This window comes from Pipistrellus kuhlii, unplaced genomic scaffold (assembly GCF_014108245.1).
Source record: "Pipistrellus kuhlii isolate mPipKuh1 unplaced genomic scaffold, mPipKuh1.p scaffold_m20_p_3, whole genome shotgun sequence".
NCBI classification, from domain to species: Eukaryota; Metazoa; Chordata; class Mammalia; order Chiroptera; family Vespertilionidae; genus Pipistrellus; species Pipistrellus kuhlii.
The window spans coordinates 99,958,331-99,982,190 of record NW_023425529.1 but is presented as its reverse complement, the minus strand read 5'-3'; the positions used below and the strand labels follow the sequence as shown (position 1 = coordinate 99,982,190).

Here is a 23,860-nt window from a genome sequence, read left to right as displayed (position 1 = left end):
ATTTATTCACTTTATTACTAGTCAAGAGGCACACAGTGAAATAGGAAAGGAAAAAGGGGGCCAATTGAAGGTGGAAGCTCTCCTAGGACCAGCTCACACAGCTGAGGGTTGCACAATAATCTGCAAATGTCAGGGCTTCAAGTTCAGTTTTGCCTGAATTCTATGATTGACTGTCCCAAAGGTCCTGAATTTCATCTAAATAATTGCATAATGTTCTTACTTTGTTTTACCTGAGGAGACTTAGTCATGAGAGTCAAACAAATGCTGTTGATCTCCTCAGGTTCTCCAAAAGCTGTTCAAGGAGTGATTTGTTATTTTTAGACAGGTCAAAATCAGCCATGTTTGCATAGCCAGAGAGCAATTATACCTTTTGAATTCAAAGGAGAAAAAAATGTATGAATGCAAATGAAGTCAACCCTCAATTTTCTACACTGGGAGAAGAGCAAGCTATTCAAAGCTCACTGGCATTTGGTTTGGAAATGGGTTTGTACTTTTAATCAAATCCAGTTCTTTAAAATTTTGTGGACATTCACTTTAGCAAAGCAAGTAACCTTGCTTTGAATCCTGACTTTAGAAGAAGCTAGAAAGAAATTTCCTTCCTCATCCCTTCCTATATGTATACATCAATAAAACCGGGGGGCTGGAGGGAAGGAGAGACAGCTTTCTTGCTGGCTCTGAAAGGTTTTAGGAAAAGCCTACTGTCTTTGCAAATGTCCTGGAGCGAAATAGGCAGTGTAACTTATGTTGCAAGGGCCCCCCACAGGGACGAATGCTGCAGGAAGGCAAATGAAGTAAGGAAGGAATGAAAATGTTTCCTGCTAAAAGAGGAAGCTGTCAACTCAGAAAATAATGTAATGGGCCCTGGTTAGGTGGTTCAGTGGGTTAGAGCATTGTCCGGATATGCCATGGTTGCAGATTCAGTCTCTGGTCAGGGCACATGCAAGAATCAACCAATGAATGTTTAAGTGAGTACAACAACAAATCGGTTTTTCTCTCTCTCTGAAATCCATAAATAAATAAAAAATGAAATAATAAGTGTCAGTGAATTTGAGAGATTTGCCTCAGGTAATGCAAATGCACACACAGCAGATGCACACCAATGGACACAAGGAAGGGTATTTTGACAGAGAAGTGACTTGCTCAAGGTCACTTAGGAAACCAGTTCTCCAGTTTATTTCCACAGAGTCTCTGACTGCAGGCCTCTGACCACAGTACTTACATTGTATCGCCTTTAATTAGGTCTATAGATATTTTTCTTCTTTTCTGACTATAAATGAGAATGAGTGAAAAACTTTAACAATTCCATTCTTGGCACTGGTCTTTTCTACTAAGCTGCCTCTGGGCATCACATCATCTCCACTCTATTATTAGAAGTAAATGTTTGGAGAAAGTGATTTTTTCCCACACTCAGTTTGTCATCGAAAATGTGACCGAAAGTGAGAGTAAAACGGAAGATAAATGCCTCACTCCTTGACTTGGAAGTTGGTTTTGGTCCAACTGTGGAGGAAGCCTTCAAAATGAGATAGCAGGTAGAATTACGCTTCATTTTCCTAACGATACAGGCACTATAATAACCTTGGAAACGTAATCCTCAACATGATACCCATAGGAATATTTCTAATAAGTAATTTGAAATCATATAACATTCCTGCCATGATGCAACGCCAGGGAACCGTGAGGAGATTAATTTTCTCATGTTTTTCTAAATGAAGCTGGGAGGCAAGAAGAGGGGCATCGCCTACTTAATACTAGTGCTCTGACACTGTGTGACTATGTTCTTGGGCCCACATCCAAATGGTCCTCAGGCTGAGAGAAACCAAAGCTGAAAGCTGAGAACCATCAATCTTTAATGCTGAGCTTTTTCAGATGCTTTCTGAAAATCAAATATGCACACGATGACCAGTGCATCCTGTGCTTTCTAAAGGCTGGGGATCCTGGGAATGGGTTGATGAAAAGAAACCCCAGGAGGAATTGACAAAAATCTAGCCTTTGAGAAAGAGGCTCAAATTTCAGGGGGGAAAAATGATTTTGCTTAGAACAGTTTGAAGAAATAGAATTTTTTTACACCAAAAAGAGAAAGGGACATAGAAGACATCCAATCAAGAATTTTAAATATAAGAAAAAGTAATATTAGTAAAATATTAGTATCCAGCATCTGGTTGAGAAATTACATTAAAATATTTTTCACTAAATGTAATAGAAACCATTCTAAATCTTGACTGTTCTGTTGGACACACTTCTTACAATAATAGCCACCATTTAATGAGCACTTAGTAGATATTAGGGACTAAATTGGGTATTTTACCAACATAATCTTGATTAATCCACAAGAAGGAGGAGTAGTTATCCCCATTTTCCAAATAGAGAAGGTGAGGTTCAGAGAGGTCTGGTGTGTGGAATAGCCGGAACCCAAATGAAGCTTGTCATCTCGTCAGTCAGATGCCTGCTTTGTATAATGCATCACTCTCCTAGTTCTAGGCCCTTTCCCACACCAGAGAAGGAAGCTGCGCCTTATTCAGGCCCAGAGGAAAGCTGGCATCCTCTGGAAAAATCTAAGTGAACAACCACTTGGGAGCCCCATTCTAACAATACACTAATGAAATGCAGAGCACAATAGATTTACTAAAATAAGTATTTTTTACAGGATGACGAATATAGTCAGTAATATTGTGATAACTATGTATGGTGTCAGGTGGGTATTAGACTGGTGTGATCATCACTTAAGTTATATAAACATCTAACCACTATGCTGTACACTTGAAACTAATATAATATTGAATGTCAACTGTAATTGAAAAATTAAAATAAATTTAAAGTAAAGTAAGTACTTCCAGTGTCATCAGTTTGATAAGAAGAATGATGAGGCATGTGATCATTCTGAATAATGTACAGACCATGAACCAGAAAGGTGGAGGAAAACATGTTCACACCAGATTGAACTCAGGCTGAAAAAGCAATAGAAGCGAGGTCTGTAATTAGGAGCAATTCGTTCATTCAGGGAAAGCAAAAGGGAAGCATCTTTGACAAGCCTTGATGTTAAGACCAATATTATTTTATATTTTAAAAAATAATTGAGGCTGATACCAGGCTTTTGCAGATCCACTGTTACCAGGGGAGGAACTGGGGTTGGGCCAGCAGCTGAGGATAGCAACCGATTTTAGTAGCCTGGGGAAGGAGAAGAGAAGCAATGAAATTCAATATCCCAGAAGGTAAAGTTCTGTGCTATAGAGAACAAAAGAGAACATGCTTACTGGTGTAGAATAATAAAGAGAGTGCTTTTTATTCATAGGGTATTGGGTCCTTCAAAGACTCTTGCGAATAGTACATCCATTGCCACACACCTGTGAGGCATTGTTATTTGCAGGTTGCTCTCTGGAGTGGCCCTGCTGGCTGACAGTGGTAAGAAAGCACCAAACAATGACTGCATTCCCAGTTCGAAGGGCTTAGGCTCTGAAACTACCTAGGAAGAGAACAACGCAGTGGGGGCTGGGGCCCCATAGCCTGCTCTTTTTGCCTTTGGGTGGGGAATTTTGGTGTGGTCTCCTGAAAGATGAGGTCACTCTGCTCTTCTCTCTCCCCCACTCACTCTTTGCTGAGTTGCTCAGGGGAGGGTGGGTATGGGTAATAGAGAGTTCAATCCTTGTATAGATGACCATTTTTAGAGAATGAGTGATGATTTATAAAAGTTTTGGCTTATAAACCCTCTAAAATAATTTTGAAAAATGCTGTACTTCCACCCATATTTTTTGGTTGATCTCTGAGTTTTTTCAACCTAAATTTACATAATTACAATGACTGTTCCTTCTGGCATATGGTAAAATTTGACAACTCAAAATATAATTGTTATTAAGTGTTTTAAATGTGTCCAATTGAATAATTTTATACTAATCAGCATCCATTTTTTAAAATATAAGCACGAACACCTCTCTTTGACATACTATATTTCCATTCTAGTTCTCTTTAGGGCCCATCTGATCATATATTTTTGCACATATTTGTTATGATCACTCTTTCACATGTTTCTGGGATAGATATATCTTATCTAATAAAAGAGTAATATGCAAATTAACCGTCACTGCACAACAAGAATGGCGGTGCTCATAGCCACAGATGGCGACACCCAGTCGTCTCAGCCCTACCGGAGTCGCCAAGTCTGCCCAGCGACAGCAGTCCAGGGTATCTATTGTAGCTGGGAAGTGCCTGCCACCCACTCAGCAGTCCCCTCCCAGCAGCAGCAGCCTGGGCTGGGGTCTCAGGCTAGCAGGACTGCGCACCCCCGCCATGTGATCTTCAGGACAGTGGTGGCCGCCTGGGCTAGGGCCTTGCACCCCCACCTCAAGATCCCTGGCTAGGCTGAGATGGCTGCCTGGGCTGAGGTCTCAGCCTGGCCAGGGCGCCATCCCCTTCCAGCAGTGGCAGCCTGGGGTCTCAACCATTGAGTCACACCAGCCAGGCAGATATGGAGGAATCGTAAATGTTTCTTTTTAAAAAAATATATTTTGCCGAAACTGGTTTGGCTCAGTGGAGAGAGCATCAGCCTGTGGACTGAAAGGTCCCAGGTTTGATTCTAGTCAAAGGCTATTTTAGAAGGTGATGTAACCCTGGCTGGGTGGCTCAGTTGATTGGAGGTCAACACCAAAAGGTTGCAGGATTAATTCCCAGTCAGGATGTGTACAGGTGGCAACTAATCTTTGTTTCTTTGTCACATAGATTTCCCTTTCTCTCTCTCTCTCTCTCTCTCTCTCTCTCTCTCTCTCTCTCTCTCTCTCTCTCTCTCTCTCTCAAAATCCATAAACATACCCTCAGGTGAGGATTAAAAAAAATTGGTGGTATAGAAGAATAATGAATGACAAGCATGATACTGATGACATTTTAAATAAGAAGGTTAAAATACACTTGGATAATTATTAGACAAAAATTAATCTTGTCTACTTAAAAAAATATGAAGTTCTGATCTCTGTCCATTCACCAAACATGCTGTACACAGACAGCCACTACCACAGCAAATGGAAACACTTTTATTCCAGTTGCTCAGGAAAAACTTTGGAGTCTTCTTTGATTGCAACAGCCCACATCCAACCTATCAGGAAACTTTGACCCCTAACTTCAAAGTGTATTGACAATCTCAGCCTTGCTTGAGTCATAGTGACCTAGTGAAAGCTCCCATCATTTCAAAGCTGGATTAACCCAATACACTTCCCTTTTGTCTTCTTGCTGTGATGCCTCACAAGTTATTCTCAGCACAGTAGTGGAGTACCCTGTTAAGACATTACAAGTTATTGTGGAACTCCTCGGCTCACAGCTTCTCATCTTACTCAGAGTCCAAAAAAATGTCTTACAAAGCTTTCCAGACTTTGCCTCCATTACTTGATTCCATATCTTCCTGCTCCCTCCCATCCCCTCCAGCTATGTCCACCCCAAACACACTTCTCAATTCTTGAACACACCAGGCAACTCTCACTTAAGGGCTGTTCCAGTGGCTGATCACAGATACATAACCACACCCTAACTGCTTCCAGTGTTTCCTCAGATCTCTCATCGAAGGCTGTCTCATTTAAAACTGCATCTTGTCTTCCAACTGCCAGGTATGGTGTTTTTCCCATAGCACTTACGATTTTCTAACTAGCATACTTCATTTATTTATTATGCATGTTTTTCTATAGTTATCCATCTTTAATACTGAGATGCAACTCAATCAATTAATTAGCATTTAGTCACCATTTCTTTTATAATGGTGCATAGAATTATGGTGCAGCTTACAGTTGATAATATAATGCACTGCTTCAAAAAATGATTGTGCATATGCTATTTTTTGTATCCATCCTTTTTTTCAAAGTGATTATGTTGCTCCTCTATTTTCCTATCCCTTAAAAGTGGCCAGGTATTGTAACTTATGTGATCAACAAGAAGCCCGGTGCATGAAATTCATGCACTGGGCAGTGGGGATTGGTCCCTCAGCCAAGACTGCCCCCTTTCACAGACTAGGAGCCCTCAGTAGATGTCTTACTAATGGAAAGCAGGCCTAAGCTGCAGTCTGGCCTCCCCCAGGTGACTGGGCTGATCAGGGAAAAGCACCAGTCCCATCACCCCGTTGCTGCTGCCACTGTCACAACCACCACGGTGTTTTCATCAACATGGACTCCAGTCCCTTCACCATGATAAAATGAAAACTTTCTTTAGGCACTCTCAAGATGTGTCTTTCATAAGATATGACATTTCTTTTTTTTTCTTTTTTATCCTTACCTGAGGATATGTTTCCATTGGTTTTTAGAGAGCTTGGAAGAGAGAGGGAAAGACAGACAGAAACATCAATGTGAGAGGGACACTTCGATTGATTGCTTCCTGCATGAGCCCTGCCTGACCTGGGCCCTGGCCAGGGAGGAGCCTGCAACCAAGGTACATGCGCTTGATCAGAATTGAACCCAGACCCTGTGATCGGCAGGTCAAGGCTCTATCCACTGAGCCAAACTGGCTAGGTAAGGATATGAGATTTCTTAGCCCCTCCAGCAGCAGACCTTAGTTTTTCCTCCAGGAGTGTGGTGGAAAAACCCTAGATCACCTTCTTGGATTCTTATTACTCAAGTTGCCAAGAACACTGTGAGAGGCAGCTTACAGGGAGCTTAGCCAATGACCCCTCAGAAAAGGTGTTTCCTCTGCAGCTCATGCACAGAGGACTTCCTGCATTGTGTCAGCAGGGCTTCTGTCCACTAGGCTGGGGGCATGCCCCAAGCCACAAGCGGGGGACTGCCAGGGGCACGACACCAGCCCAACAGCCCAGTTCTGTCAGCTGGATTTCTGTCAGCTGGGCTGGGGACATGTACCACACTGCATGTGGGTGGCTCAGAGCTTACCCCGACCCAGCAGCCCAGCATTAGGTCTGCAGCCCTTCCTCCCTCTGTGGCCTGGGCATGGGACACTAGTGTCATCACCATGCAGACAACTCCAGCATCCTGCCCTGGCACTATGGGTGCCCCCATGTTTGTAGCAAAGTGATGGTTAATTTGCATATTCCTCTTTTATTAGATAGGATGTATGGTGGAAGGACTCAAGGGTCAGTTCTGAACCTGGTCCTTGAGATGCCTTGGGTATGTCTGAGCTTTTTCTCTTAAGACTTTGCCTCTACCAGGTGAACAACCCCAAGCTAGACTGCTGGATGGTGAGAGACAGATGACCTAGTTGCCTCCATTGTCCCAACTGACAGCCAGAAACCACAAAAGCAGAGCTGCCTAGATGATAGGCAACTGACCATGGGTACATGAGTAAGCTTAGAAGAGAACAGAAGAACCACTAGGTTGAGTCTAGACAAAATTATTAAACTACAGAATAGTGATCTAAATTTTTCCCTTTGATGAGATTTATTATGCAGTAATAACTGATGGTTCAAAGAGATACAATGAATACTTTTAAAAGTTACATTGATAGAATATTTCCTTCAAGTAAAAGATAATCTCCATGAGTAAGGGATTTTTATCTATTGTTTTACTAATATGTGCATCTCCTCCACTAGGGCTCAATAAATATTGGTTGAATGTCTTGAATTTCTGTAATTATGGGATAATCCTATTTTTGTTAAAGACTGGAAGGCCATATGTTGAAGTCATCATAGCAGTTAACTCCTGGTTGTAGAATTATAGATGATTTTCCCTCCTTCTTTGCTCACTGAAGTGGTGTGTGTGGACTTAAGTTATTCTTATGTTCCTGGAATCTGGGATTTCTACAGTTAATGATAAAAAACATTTTAACTCTCAAAAGAAAAATGTCAACTCTGAACAACTTTCTTGGTCTTGGGTCTACTGAAATTGTTGTTACCCAAAAGCTTTTCCTGATCTGTTACTTCATTTCCATGAATGATAAAATTTGACCCCTCCCGCCCCCCTCAGCGTTAACTGATCACTACAGTTCTTATTTATAGATATTGGCACATAAAAATGGTATCTACTAGTTGGAGAATCAAGAACCTGCCTATGTTTACTATTTTGCACTCAGGGTTAGCATTTATTTGTTGAACATTCTTTCTATACAACTATTGGAAGCCAAATTTATCCTAAGTAAACAACCCCTTAGGATGAAAAGGATGGTGAAGCTAATATATCCACAATCTATTTGTTCATTATTGGTGAATATACATCATTGGTGAGTTTAACCAATGTGTAGACACAGTAATTGTTCTTTACTTAAGCATTTAATGCAAAGACTAGAGTACTTATAGCATCTGAAAGCCTTCTCTTCTTTACTTACAATCCAATTGTTGAAATCATTCTTCCTCCCTCCATTTCTCCATCCCGTTTGTTCCAAACATTTGTTAAGTATTTCTTATTTTGTAAGTGTAGTGCTAAGTGCTTCAGTGAAAACCTGGAGTTATCTCCATGGGTGAGAGAAGATCAGTTCCCTCAAGAAGCAACAATGTGGTAAGTTAAGCATTTAAACACATATAGTAATTGTTCTATAACAAGATGAGTTTTAATGGTAAATATTAGTAAATAGTAAAGTGGTGCACAAAGTGGAAATAACCCAGTTTATCCACTAGAGGTGGGAGGGTGGGAGTGGTTAGCAAAGGCTTCACTAAAACAAAGGTAAGCTAGCAGGGTTTGCAGGATGAGTAGAATTTGGATAAATGATGTATTGGGAAAGAACAGGCAGCAGATAAGGCTGAAGAGAGGAAACAGAGACATAAAAATCCTTAACTTTAAAAAAAATAACAGCTTTACTAGGATATGTTTAGCTGAGTGTAGTGGCATTTTGCTGTCTGTTGTTTTTGGGCCCCCCTTGTGGCTGACCAGGGGGGCTCAGGTGTCATTACCTGGAGGAACAGTTACCAGCTATACAGAACTCCCCCTGCTCAAATCAGCAGCTGCACTTGGCAGGACTACAAAGGGCTGTCTCAGTTCATATGCTGCAGAATTCAACCTTTAATGTGCATAATTCAGGAGTTTAATCTAGTCACAGAGTTCTGCAACTATTACCACTATATCATATTAGAATACATTCATCATTTCCCAAAGAACCCCATATTGCTAGTAATCACTCCCCACTACAACTCTGCCCTAGTCCTGACAACCACTAACCTACTTTCCATCTCTATGGACAGAAGTTTTGCCTATTTTTAACATTTCATGTAAGTGGAATCATCCAATATAGGGCTTTTGATAGCTAGCTTTTTTTTAGTGTTGTAGCATGAATCAGCATTTCATCCCTTATTATGGCTATACCACATTTTATTTATCCATTCATCAATTGATGAACATTTAAAGTGTTTCCACTTTTTGGCTAATATGAATAATGTTGTCATGAACATTTGTATATAAATTTTTCAGTTCTCTTGGGCATATACCTAGGGGTGGATAACTAGGTCCTATGGTAAATATGCTTTAGATTTTGGGGAATGCTGTTTTTCAAAGTGGTTGCACCATTTTAAAATCCCACCAGCAATGTATGAGGGTTCTAATTTCTCTACATCCTTGGCAACATTCTTATTGTTGGCCTTTTTTATTTTGTCCATCCTAACAGGTATGAATTGGCACCTCGTTAAGGTTTTGATTTCCATTGCCCTAATGAATAATGATGTTGCATCTTCATTGGATTTTATATTCATTACTTTCTCTCAATGTATCTGTTTGCTTAGTTTTTTAAATGTATAAATGTTTCTCCCAATTTTAAAAGAGATAACACAATGAACTCATCTTCCCCCCTCCACCCCCCAGGCTTATTTCTGGCTTTCCATTATCAAAGTTCTCTAAAAAATTAGCTATATTTGTCTGGCTTTATTTTCTTACCCCATATTAATCCCTGCACAGGCACCGTTCACTTAGAATGCAACGAGATTGGTACTCCCTAGAGTAGGGGTGTCGAACTCAATCAGAGAAGGGGCCAAAATCTAAAATCCAGCCTAAATCCAGCCGAATGGTTTACTGAACAGTCATAAACTGTCATTGTGATGGAAACGCAGTGGAGTGCAGTGATGACAGCGCAGTGCGGGCCACATTGCAAGGCCTGGCGGGACGGATTTGACACATGTGCCCTAGAGCAATACAATGGTAGTCTCCCTGTTCTTCATTCCTTTTACTTCTCCTCTTGCAAGCTGGCTTGAGGATTCATTCCTTTTTGGAAACAGAATATTTCCTAGAAGGCAGAGCTTCCCAACTGCTCACTGGTATGCTGAGAAGAGGCTAGAAGTAGACCAAATGAATTAACCCTCAACACTCAGAGCAGTCAGGTGAGTACTTGGAAGCCAGTTTTTCTATGCTAGTGCATCTGCCTCTAAGGAGCCTTGCCTGTTTTCCCTTGATAATATACAAATATCATTTTCTACTCTACCATGGCAAAGTTTGAGAAGCACTGACAATAGTTTACATATTGCTAAAGTTAACTGACATTTTTAAAAAAGTCTTCAGTGTACCAGTATTTTCTATCCTTAGCTTTCACAATACAACCCTCTCCTGGGTCCTTCCTACTTTGCCAGCTGCTTCTTTGTCTCATCTCTGTGCTTTTCTTCCTCTGCCCAGTCACTAAATGTTGAGTTCATCTCAGGCATTCTCATCTATCAGTTAGTTCCTATATGTAGATGAGTTACAGATTTATTTCTTCTCTGGCTCCAGACTAATATGCTAGAGGTCTCTTGGATATGTCAAAGTCACCTCAAAAAGAACATGTCTAAAATTAAGTTCAGTATCTACCTCAATTCCTTCAACTGTTTCTTTTCCAGAGTTCCCTAACTCAGGGAATGGAAGAGACCATTACCAACTTTTGTAATTGGAGATCCAAAAATCATCTCTGACAACTATTGCTCAAATCCCTCATGATCAAGTCCTGCTAAGAATAGCTCCTAAATATTCATATTCTCCATCTCCACTATCACTAATTGACTTTATTTACTCTGTGTCTTATCTCTAATACTTTTTACCTATATCTTCTCAGCCCCATCCTCTTAACTCTCCAAACAGCAGCCAGAATGATCTTTTTGAAATGCAAATCTGATTACATCACCATCTCCTCCTGCAATTTACACCAATCAATTACTCTGGGCATAAAGATAAACCATTGTTCTGTCTATAACACTCATTTAGCCCACCTATCTTCTAGGTGTCTCACACCATATTTCAGAGGAGCCAGGTGTTGGTTTATTCTCAGTACCCAGCATGATGACTGGTGCATCATAGGTGCTTAATAACTATTCGTGGAATGAATGAATGAATGAATGAATGAATAGATGCCATGCTAAGTTTACAATTTATCCTCTGGGCCTCATTGAAATAATGTAAACAGAAAAATAAGATTATTTGGCTTCTGAAACGAAAGCTTAGACCCTGGCTCAGTGGGTTGGAGGTTCAATTTCCGGTCAGGACATATAGCTAGGTTTCGGGTTTGATCTCCAGTCTAGGGGCATACAAGAATCAACTGATTGGTGCTTCTCTCTCACATCAATGTGTTGTTTTTTGTTTGTTTGTTTGTTTGTTTCCTCTTTCTCCTTCCTCTCTGTCTAAAAATCAATAAAAACATGTCCTCAGATGAGAATTAAACAAAATAAGAAAGGAAGTTAAGTCAATAGCTTTGAGACAAGATAGACAGGGGCTGAAAGGACCAGTTTGAAACCTGTCATAATAATGCAGGTGAGAAATAATAAGTATGGGTACCAAGGCAGTACCAGTGGGATTAAGAGCAGAGGGTACACATGAGGAAGTTTTGAAAGTAAAATTGATAGAACACTTCATTGAGGTGACTGGTTGGTTGGAGAGAAGTACACCAACTAATACAGAGTATATAGAAAATGGAACTTGTTTGTAGCAAGGAGAGCAGGCCCAGTTTTGGACTAGATCAGTGGTCGGCAAACTCATTAGTCAACAGAGCCAAATATCAACAGTACAACGATTGAAATTTCTTTTGAGAGTCAAATTTTTTAAACTTAAACTATATATTTAAGTACATTGTTATTAGCTTAATTAGGGTACTCCTAAACTGGCTTTTGCTAAAAATGTCCTCAGTTTGATTGAGGTACGGTCGCTGAGGTCGACCCTTTCCAACTGTCCTATCCACACTGTCTTGTATACTTGTTTCGTCTATCTCCTTTCATTCATCCTCTCTATATGTCCAAACCATCTCAACATACCTTTCTCAATCCTCGACACTACATCTTCTTTCACTCCACAACGTTCCCTAAAATTAACTTAATAAAATTTACTTAAAGTTTTAAGTCTTAGTTAAACTATAGGTACTTTGAATAAAACTTGATATCATACTTAATAACGATATTATTTATTGATAAAATTAAATTCCTTACAACTTACCTTTCAATATCCATAAAATTAAATCATGACAATGACTGACAAACACTAATGTGAACAATGGCCTAGCATCTCCTTGGAAAGTTTGGGTAAGTCAGGTTTATATGTTGTTATTTTTAATTTTAGGAATGATTCCAGGTTCTCATCAATAAGATGACTTCTCAATTTACTCTTGACAAGGTTCATGCTTGAAAATGATTGTTCGCATAAATACTAGCAAACGCTAGTTTTTTCAGTTCATTATATGAGTCAATACTATTCCAGGTGTTAAAAATCAACATATCTTTCTTCTCCAGGTCTTTCAAAGCAGACCACTTGTGCTGTGAACTAAGTTCACATTTGTTTTTCTCCAATATTTCTATATCAGCACAAAGACGTTCAAATTTTGAGCTCCACAATTATTTGTGGTTTTTTTTTTAAATCCAGCAATTGCATTTTAAAGTTGCCAATGTCAATATTAAAGGGATAAAAATTTAATTCTGTTACAGTAGCATTAAGAGGTTTTAAACAAAGGCTAATGTTGTTTTGCTGTTTCTGAATTAAAGAAACCTGTTGAGTGTTATGCCCAAGTGTCATAAACCCCAAAGACTATCAGGGAACCGAATCCGATGCAATTGCAGAAAGCCTGTATTTATTTCGGACTAGTCCGAGCTCAGTCACATTTATACCAATGAGGGCATGGTGAGAAAGAGAAAGAACTTAACATATCAATGGGTTTTATAGGGAGGGTGGTGCCGCTACCTTGGCTGACCTGATTGGTTGGGTTAGGCCTAGGGTCCATTTAGCGGGGAGCTGGACCTGCCCCACCCTGCACTCTCACCCCGCCTGCCCTCTCGCCCCTCCTGCCCTCTTACCCGGCCCTGCCCCCTCACCCCGCCCTGCCCTCTCATTCCCCCCTTGTCTTGAGACTTAACATGCCCAATCATGGGACCGTTTGCACTTCTGAAGGGTGCATAAAGTTCCTCCTTCCTGATGCCCTGATCTGACATTTTGGGGAAGTCCACGAGATGTGTCCAGTGGAGACACAAGACTACACAGAGGGTCAGGAGTGTCCAGGGCAGAAGTGAGTCTTTCCCCCCGAACCAGAGTATGGGGTGTGGGGACTCCTGCAGCCAGAGCGGCCGCAAACAAAATTTCCAGTATCAGGCAGGTTGAGTACGCCATAACTGGAGTTTGAGGGGGTTGTCTCTCTCGGTCGATGCTCCATCTGTTGGCGAAGTCTTCCCGGATCTCAGAGGAGTCAGCTGGCCGAACATGGGTGTGGTGGACCCAGGTTGCAATGCTGTCCACTTTGAGGGCGGTGGGCGTCGTCAGCACTACGATGTATGGTCCTTTCCAACGTGGTTCAAGCATCTCCTGGCAGTGTCTTTTGACAAAGACCCAGTCTCCTGGCCGGTACTGGTGGATCCTCGGGATCGGGCCAGCCTCGTAGATGGCCTGTAGGCATGGCCAAATGTCCTCATGCGCCCTCTGGAGCCTTCTTAAAGAAAAAGATATTTCTTGGTTTTCAAATTCAGTTAGCAGTTCTGCCTTAAGATTGGGAATGATAGGCGGGGGCCTACCAAACATAATTTCATAGGGAGTGAAGCTTAGGGTATAGGGTGAGTTCCTCACCCGGTAAAGAGCATAGGGAAGGAGAGTCACCGAGTCCCCTACAGTCTCCATGGTTAGTTTAGAAAGGGTCTCTTTTAATGTTCTATTCATTCTTTCTACCTGTCCTGAGCTCTGGGGCCTATATGCACAATGTAATTTCCAATTTGCCCCTATAGCCTTGGCTACTGCCTGTGTTACCTGTGAGATGAAAGCCGGGCCGTTGTCCGATCCTATCATAGCTGGGAAACCGTACCTGGGTAGAATGTCCTCCAGTAGCTTCTTAGCAACCATCTGGGCTGTTTCATGCTTAGTTGGATATGCTTCTACCCAACCAGAAAAGGTATCTACAAAAACTAGAAGATATTTATAGCCATACTTTCCTGGCCTTACCTCAGTGAAGTCAATCTCCCAGTGTACCCCGGGCTTTGTTCCTCTGAGCCAGGTTCCTTTTCCACTTGATCCGGCCCTTGCATTTGTAAGCTGGCAAGTTTTACAGGCTGATACAATTTGATCTACTCTGGCGTCCAGTTGGTGAATTTTGATCTTAGCATGCCGGACCAAATCCTTTAGTTTCCGGGACCCTAGGTGAGTCGATTGGTGTATGTGTTTCAACATCGGGATCCCAAGCTGGTCTGGTAGCAGTAGCTTCCCATCTGGAGCATACCACCAGCCTCTGACTTCCTTGTTTGTGGGGTGGCTTTTGATTCACTCTAATTCTTCCTGGGAGTATCCGGGCTGATCCGGCAGAACTGGGTTCCCTGGGCCTGGCAATTGCAGGGCCAGTGCAGGGACTGCAGTGAGAGCTACTTCTTTGGCCACCTGATCAGCCTTCTGGTTGCCCCTGGCTACAGGATTGTTGGCTTTCTGGTGTCCTGGGCAGTGGATGATGGCTAACTTGGCTGGGAGCCATAAGGCAGCTAGCAAGTCGAGTATTTCTTGTTTATTTTTTATAGTCTTTCCTTCTGCAGTCAACAGCCCTCTCTCCTGATAGATTGCCCCATGGATGTGAGCTGTGGCAAACGCGTAGCGGCTATCTGTAAAGACATTGAGTCGTTTCCCGGCCCCTAGTGTCAATAATGCCTTTGTCAGAGCCATGAGTTCTGCCCGCTGGGCTGACGTTCCAGATGGCAGAGCCTCTGCCCATAAGGTGTCAGTCTCAGTTACTACTGCCGCGCCCGCATACCTGTGCCTGTTTCTCATGAAGCTGCTTCCATCGGTGAACCGTGTGGCCTCTGCATCTGAGAGGGGCTGGTCCGTCAGGTCCTTCCAGAGTCCATGCACCTGTTCCAAGATCTCGGTGCAGTCATGTAGCAGGGCATCTAGGTCCGGGTCAGGCAGGAAAGTTGTGGGGTTGAGGGCTGCACTCTGGGAGGATTTAGGAGGAGGCACTGGTAGTGAGTCATGTGTGCATTACTCATCCATCTATCAGGTGGCTGTTTTAGAACTCCCTCAACCTCATGGGGGGTTGTAATCCAAATTTCTTGCCCTAGAGTTAGCTTGTCAGCATCCTTCACTAGGAGTGCTGTTGCAGCAATAATCCTCAAGCACAGTGGCCAGCCGGCAGCCACTGGGTCTAGTTTCTTAGAAAAGTAAGCTACTGGACGGCTCCAGGGGCCCAAGGCTTGAGTTAAAACCCCCTTTGCGCTCATCAATAATACAAAGAGGTGAAAGGGCTTTGTAATGTCTGGCAGTCCCAGAGCCGGGGCATGTAGGAGGGCCTTTTTCAACTGATTAAAGGCAGCCTCCTCTTTCTCTGTCTATTCAAATGTCTTCCCCTCTTTAGTAGCTTTGTACAGGGGCCTGGCAATCTCAGCAAAACCCAGAATCCGGAGACGGCAGTAGCCGGCCGACCCTAAGAATTCTCTCACTTCTCTTTGAGAGGTGGGTGTGGGGATCTTTAGGACAGTTTCTTTTCTGGCATCTGATAATCGCCGCTGTCCGCCCTCCAAGATATACCCCAGATAACTTACCCTCTCTCTGCATATCTGTGCCTTCTTCACGGATGCCCGATACCCCAAGGCCCCCAGGGTGACCAGCAAATCCTGGGTTCCTTGTTCACAATCCTCGGCCGTGTCGGCAGCAATTAGGATGTCATCTACGTACTGTAGGAGGGTGAGGCCAGAGTGCTCCCTTCTGTACTCACCCAGGTCTTCATGTAGTGCCTCATTAAAGATGGTGGGCGAATTCTTGAACCCCTGAGGCAGTCGTGTCTAGGTGAGTTGTCCGCTGTAGCCCTCCTCTGGATCATGCCACTCGAAGGCAAACAAGGGTTGGCTCCTGGGTGCTAGTGGCAGACTGAAGAAGGCGTCCTTTAAATCTAATACAGTATACCAGATTCTGGTGGGCACCAGGGAGCTCAAGAGAGTGTATGGATTGGGGACAGTTGTGTGTATGTCCATGACTTTTTTATTTACTTCCCGGAGGTCTTGCACCGGTCGGTAAGTGAGGCTTCTTGACCGGCAGTAGGGGGGTGTTCCAGGCAGATTGGCAGGGAACCAGCACCCCTAGACTCTGCAGTCTCTGGATGTGTAGCTGAATTCCCTCCCGGGCCTCCTGAGACATGGGGTACTGTTTGATCCTTACCGGACCTTCTCCTGGCTTTAGCTCCACTAGGACTGGGGTCCTATGAGCAGCTAGTCCTACCCCTCCTGTCTCAGCCCAGGCTGTGGGGAATTCTCGTAGCCATCTATCCATGTTATCCCCCCTTGGGAGCGCCTCCTGGTGGAGGCGGTACTCATCCTCTAGCCTCAGAGTTAGAACGTGGATGGGGTGGCCCTCGCCATCGGTGACCTGAGGCCCCCTTGTCTGAAAGTTATCTGAGCTCCAATCTTGGTCAGTAAGTTCTGTCCTAACAGTGGGTAGGGGCATTCTGGTATTATCTACCATGAAGGAGTGGGTTACCCGGCCCATCCCTAAATCCACTGTTCTTCGGGTAGTCCACGAATACTGGTTCATACCAGTTGCCCCTTGCACCCAGGACTTTTTGCTAGTTAGTTTTCCTTGTGGAGTGCAGAGGACGGAATGCTGCGCTCCGGTATCAACAAGGAAGTCCACAGGGGTCCCCTCCACTCTAAGAGTTACCCTGGGCTTGGGGAGGGGGTCCGAACCCTGACTCCCCTAATCACTTAGTTCATCAAGCCCCAAGACCTTTACTCGGTCTGTCTTGCTCCCCTTCCCACTGCCTCTCTTAGGACATTCTTGAGCCCAATGCCCTATCTTCTTGCAGTATGCACATTGATCCTTCTGCAGTTTCCACTTCCCTTCCCCGGAGGTCTCCTTACCCTTCTTTTGATCGTTTGCAAGCTGTCGGAGGCAGAGGTCCTGTTTCTCAGGGGAGTCCATAGTGGTGACCCATAGGATCCTAGCCAGGTCTCGGGTCTGCCTGTGAGCCTGTTTATCTTCAGGGGGCTCCCGGTTATTGTACACCTTTTCAGCCACCACCAACAAGTCCTGCAGACTCTTCTCTCCCAGTCTATCTATTCTTTGCAATTTTCTCCTAATATCTGCAGCAGACTGGTTTACAAAGGCTACAATAACAGCTGCCTTACTCTCAGGAGCCTCTGGATTCATGGGGGTATAGGTGCGGAATGCCTCCATGATCTGCTCTAAAATGGCTGCTGGAGATTCATCTTTCTCCTGCTGTACGCTCCCTACCTTAGCCAGATTAGTCGGCTTTGTGGCAGCCGCCCGGAGACCCCCCATTAGAGCCTGGCAGTAGACCCAGAGCCTCTCCTTACCTTCTGCTGTGCTGACATCCCATTCAGGCCTAGTCAGAGGAAAAGAGGTTTCTATCTGAGCTTGGTTGGTGGTAGGATTCCCATCCATGCCTGGAACCAGCTTCCAGGCCTCATTAAGGATCCTCTCCCTCTCCTCGATGGTGAACAGGACCTGCAAGAGCTGCTGGCAGTCGTCCCAGGTTGGCTGATGGGTAAAATGATAGAATCCAACAGATTAATAAGTCCTGCTGGCTTCTCAGAAAACTCAGGATTTTGAGCTTTCCAATTATAAATGTCACTAGTGGCGAAAGGCCAGTAGTGATGGGGCTGATCGCCCCTCTCATCTAGGGGACGAGTGGCTCGCAGGGGTAAAGTCTTAACAGTGTGAGTCGGCGATGAAGGCGGATTGTTCCCTCTGGACTCTTTGTCTGGTATATGGCGGGCTTCCTGCTCTCCTCGTGGTGTCTTCTCCCCTTAATGGGGGAGGGTCAGGTCCCTCCTCCGGCACCCTAGGGAACTGATACGGGGGAGGAAAAATTAATTCTTCTTCAGTTCCCCCCTGCAAGATAGAGTAGGGGGGAGCTGATGGCAGGGTGATTTTCTTCTCTGTCCTCTCGGTTCCCTGTGAGGCCAAAATAGGTTCTGGCTCCGAGGGGCGCAGAGCCACGAAGGGCTTAAGCCCAAAGGATGGGTTCTCCACAAGGTCCTGCACATTATAATGTATGGGAGCTGATCAGGATAACCTGTCTTGGGTTGAGAGATGATACTCTGAACCCGGAGAATGGTAGGGAGATCGAATGTTCCCTCTGGTGGCCATCCAACATTGAAAGCTGGCCACTCACTTGAACAACAAGTCTGCCATTTGTTCTTCCAGACCTCCATACTAAAATCGTTAGCTCTTTCCTCTACTTCCTGAAAATGATTAATCACAATGCTTAAAGGAGTAAACTGAGTCTGTCCCATAACATCCATACAGTGAGTCCATAAAATAACACATAAAATTACAACAGCCACCATGAGAAGAACTCCCCACATCAACATTTTCAGTATTATAACAATTCAATACATTCAGATTTAAGTTTTTATAGCAACTTTACAAACAAGAGCAAACTGAAACCTTTCCCTATACAAACAAACAAACAGACAAACAAAGAACACAGGAACAGACGGGGACCCCCAAGAACAGCCTTCTAACTCCTTGGAAGCAGAGCCTAAAACTAAACAACGGCTTCACGCTGACTACCTTGTCCTGAGAGGGAATTCTATGTCCCTCTTAAAGGAGGATCAAAACGTCTTTTGATCTCTCTGGCCCATGGTCTTCAATAGTGCGTCCGCTAGACCTTTTGGGCACTTCCCACAGGGATCCCTTTACACACATTTATCGCTGCCAGACAGACTCTCCGGATTCAGAGTCTTTCAGTCTTGGAGATCCCGGACGAGCCCCCATCTGTTATGCCCAAGTGTCATAAACCCCAAAGACTACCAGGGAGCCGAATCCGATGCAATTGCAGAAAGCCTGTATTTATTTCGGACTAGTCTGAGCTTAGTCCCACTTACACCAACAAGGGCATGGTGAGAAAGAGAAAGAACTTAACATATCAATGGGTTTTATAGGGAGGGTGGTGCCGCTACCTTGGCTGACCTGATTGGTTGGGTTAGGCCTAGGGTCCATTTACGGGGAGCTGGACCCGCCCCACCCTGCCCTCTCACCCCGCCCTGCCCTCTCAGCCCTCCTGCCCTCTCGCCCCGCCTGCCCTCTCATTGAGAAAAGCTTCCCTCGTATTTAAAAGTGTTGTTTTGAAATAGCAAGTGTCAATATCAGAATTATTTTCTTGGCGATGTTTCAACAGGCTTAGAAAGTGAATCAAAGTTTCTCTTTCAAAATCTTGAGCAAAAAGAGATAATTTGTTTTTGAATGAAATAACTTCTTCAAACATTGAAAAAATTGTGTTTCCTTTCCCCTGTAGTTTACAATTAAGTTGATTTAGATGAGACGTAACGTCTACCATGAAATAAAAGTTTTGGATCCACTGATTGTTTATTAGTTCTACATAGTGAACACCCTTCTCAAGAGGAAATGCTTTAATTTCTGTTAATAAGGAAGCAAAACGTTTCCTCTTGATAACCAATGTACCTTTTGTTATGCAGCAGCAGATCTGCATACTCACTCTCCATTTCAATTAAAAATTCTTTAAATTGGCAATGATTAAGAAGAGCTTTTGCTATAATGGAGTTGATAATGTTAATCACCAACTCCATAACTTTGCAAATTTCTTCTGGAAATGTATGTGCACAAAGTGCTTCTTGATGAATGATGCAATGGTAAGTATCTCGTGATTAATTTTTTCTTTCAAAATAGCAACAAACCAGTGTCTTACACCTGTCTTACTTTTTGCCCCATCTGTTGAAATTGAGACAATTTTATCAAGTGGAATATGATGTTTTCAATGTACTCAGTTACAGCTTTTGCTATATCCTCTCCACATGTTTAACCTTTGAGTGGCAATAATCCTAAAAGTTCTTCTTTAGGACCTGTAGATGAAATAAATCATACAAAAAGTGAAACTTCTTCTGTATCATTGATTGTCACAAGGCTCGTCAACTGCTATTGATAAAGTTGAAACCAATTTAAGATCTTCAACTTGCTGGTCAGTTATATTTGAAGACATTTTGACTGTTCTATCTTTCACTGTTTTAGGAGACAATGGTAACTCTTTAAATTTTTTTTTTTAGGATTTCTGCTTTGTTCTCAAAATCTCGAAATAGCTTTTCAAATGCATTTATAAAACAACTTTCTACGTATTCACCGTCTGTATATGGTTTTCCTCTCTTAGCAATGTCTTCACTAACCACAAAACTTGCAATATTAACAATGTTGGAAGATTGCATCCAGTATTTAAATACAAAACTTGATTTTTCTTGACTCCTCTGAAGTTCCTCAACTGCTTTCTTCCTTGCATCACCGTCAGGATATTTAGTACTAAATGACACGTGTTTAGTTGTAAAGTGTTTCACCAAATTTGATCTCTTGTAATGCAATTTTTTTTAAGAAATAAGACAGGTTGGAAGGCCATTTAAGTTTTGAATAAATGCAAAAGTCTTGGTCCATTCAATTTTAAATTCATGGTTTTTGTCTTCCATTTTTCTTTGCTTCTTCTTTGTAGCCATGTCAAACAGGGCACCTAAAAAAATTTTATTTTATGATAATAAAGCCACCAACACAAAATAATTACAATTCTTAAGTTGATGACAAAAATACCTGTAGGATTTTCAGCTGGTTGGAAAAATACAGGTAACTTTATGCTTCGAGTAGGTACTTTTGTCACCCATGCACGATTTGCGGACATGACTAGCACTAATCACTGCACAATGAGACTGCTGATGGACTGGCTCTCTCAACTCCTGCATGAATCATGCACCTCCTCTACACTGCATTTCCCATGACCACCTGTGTCGTGTCTCCCGTCACCCGACTGACCGACACCCACACTTCTAATGCCACTTCTTCAAAATTAGACTCGCTCAGGCCAAAAACCGACTTCTGCGCATGGGCCAAGAAGTTTCAATCTCACTGTACATGTGTACTCACATGTGGCATTTTGTGAAAGAGCCACACTCAAGGGGCAAAAGAGCCGCATGTGGCTCGCAAGCTTCAGTTAGCCAAGTACTGGACTAGATGAATTCAAAGTCCACATAAGATATGCAGGGGTAGAAGCCCAATATACAATCTTCTATTTCAGCCCTTTTTTTTACAGTGGCTTCTTTTCAGCCTATTCACTTAAGGACAAAGCACTTCTTTGAGCTTTATTTACTCATTTTGTTACCAAAATGTCTGTGAAAGGGTTGGGCCATAGGCTCTGACTGCAGGTGTCTACCTATTCTCTGCTCTTTTGTCATCTCTGAAACTGCTTTCAATAAGGCTCCCAGAAGCCACATCTAAGTGCACTTTGAGAGACTAAAGTACACAGATGGGCAATGCCAGACCACATATAAAAATAGAACTTTGGCCCACAACCTGCATCAAGCAGTTCAGGAAACCGATCTCCTTCTATCAGTGAACAACCCAGGAAGCCAGTCTGCTATGAGTCAGATTTTCAGGAAGCCAGATTGCTATCCTTAGTAATAATTCAGGAAGCTAAACATAACTTCTACAACAATCAGCTCCAAATAGCCAGAATTTGATTGATAATTGATAGCTTCCCTATTGTTCTGCTTCTAGCAGGACTAACCAGAGAAAGCCAAATAAAACCCTAAGCAATCACATAGGATATCTCAGTTCTAATTAGTCCACTCACAGCTTCCCGTGATAACAGCTCCCAATCAGGCACACCCAAAGCATTCCCTTATCCACTCTAATCTTTCCCACCCCTCTACCTGCCTTTGAGTATGTGCCAAAAAGCAAATGGTAGTTGCTGACTCCCTTGCTATAGCAAACTCAGAATATATAACTTTTGTTTTTCTAATTTAGTTGGTCTTTATTTCTACAAGTCTCACTTTTTATTTATTTATTAAAATATATTTTATTGATTTTTTTTTACAGAGAGGAAGGGAGAGAGAGAGTTAGAAACATCAATGAGAGAAACATCTACCAGCTGCCTCCTGCTTACCCCCCACCGGAGATGTGCCCGCAACCAAGGAACATGACCCTGACCGGAATTGAACCTGGGACCTTTCGGTCCACAGACTGACGCTCTACCACTGAGCCAAACCGGTTTCCGCTACAAGACTCACTTTTTAATTTAGGAAGTTGCTCAACTGTAATTAATCTTACCAATCATTCTCTTCTGAAATCATCTCTTCTCTTGGCTTCCAAGCCCCAAACTTCTGATCCACAGTCTCCCATGTCTATGACATCTTTGCTTCCTTCAAGATTTCTTCTGCCAGAGGCTTCCAGGGTTCCTTTCTCAGCTCATAATTCTACTTGGGTGATGGCATCCACTCTTTAAGGTTTTAGCTATCACTATTATTTTCCATTTCCAAATCATTGTGTTCAGCCCAGACTTGTTCCTGCTGGTTGTCTCTTCAAAAATGCTCTATCCTCGCTGAAGCTGGTTTGGCTCAGTGATAGAGCGTCGGTCTGTGGACTGAAAGGTCCCAGGTTCGATTCCGGTCAAGGGCATGTACATTGTTGTGGGCACATCCTCAGTAGGGGGTGTGCAAGAGGCAGCTGGTCGATGTTTCTCTCTCATCGATGTTTCTAGCTCTCTATCTCTCTCCCTTCCTCTCTGTAAAAAAAATCAATAAAATATATTTTTAAAAAAATGCTCTATCCTATCTAATAAAAGAGTAATATGCAAATTAACCACCAATCTGCTACACCCACCAGCCATGCTCACCATCCAATCAAGAGCAAATATGCAAATTAACCACAACCAATATGGCTATGGCCACTGAGCAAGCAGGAGGGAGGCTTGAGTTTCCTCAGCAAAGGAGGAAACCAAGCTTTCCACACAACCTGGCTGGCCCAGGCCTCTAAAGGCTACAAAGTTTCAATTATAGAAGATAAATAAATATCAACAGAAATGGCTGCCACCACAGTGCAAGCAGGAGGCTTGGCTTAACTCCAGGCTACAAAGTTTCAATTGTAGAAGATAAATCTCAGATACCAGGGCCTCCACTTGGGTGGCCAGGGGGTGTGGCTAGCCTGTAAACCACCACAGGCCCCTTGCTCAGGCCATCCCATATCCCAAGGGAACCCCCACCCTGATCTGGGACATCCTTCAGGAAATACCAGCCAGGCTCCCCCCCATCCTCCCCATGCACCAGGCCTCTATCCTATCTAATAAAAGAGTAATATGCAAATTGACCATCACTCCAACACACAATATAGCTACCCTTATGTGGTCAAAAATTCTGCCCCTTTGTGGACACAAGATGGCCACCACAAGATGGCAACAGGGGAGAGCAGTTGGGAGGGAACCAGGTCTGCAAGGGAAGGCAGTTGGGGGTGATCAAGCCTGCAGGGGAGGGTAGTTAGGGGTGACCAGGCCTGCAGGGGAGGGCATTTAGGCATCAATCAGGTCGACAGGGGAGTGGTTAGAGGGTAATCTGGCTGGAGGCAGAAGCAGTTAGGAGGTAATCAGGAAGTCAGGCAGGAGAGCAGTTGGGAGCCAGCAGTCCTGGGTTGTAAGAGGGATTTCCGACTGCCCATTTAGGCCTGAGAGGGTGCAGGCTGGGCTGAGAGACACCCCCTGCTTCCCACTCCCCAATGCACGAATTTTGTGCACCGGGCCTCTAGTAAATACGTAAACTCAACATATTCAGAACTGCTAT

General features: G+C 43.3%; 1 protein-coding gene across 1 annotated transcript; it reads right to left on the bottom strand.

Moving 5' to 3' along the window:
- Positions 1–13,187: 13,187 nt before the first annotated feature.
- Positions 13,188–17,798, bottom strand: LOC118729600 (the record flags this gene model as incomplete). Its single annotated transcript, XM_036457078.2, is given in 5 exon segments — positions 13,188–15,236; positions 15,239–16,316; positions 16,318–16,669; positions 16,672–16,750; positions 16,752–17,798. Coding segments are annotated over 5 exon segments (4,605 nt in total), but the record flags the coding sequence as incomplete, so codon positions are not given.
- Between the last annotated feature and the right edge of the window lie 6,062 nt (positions 17,799–23,860).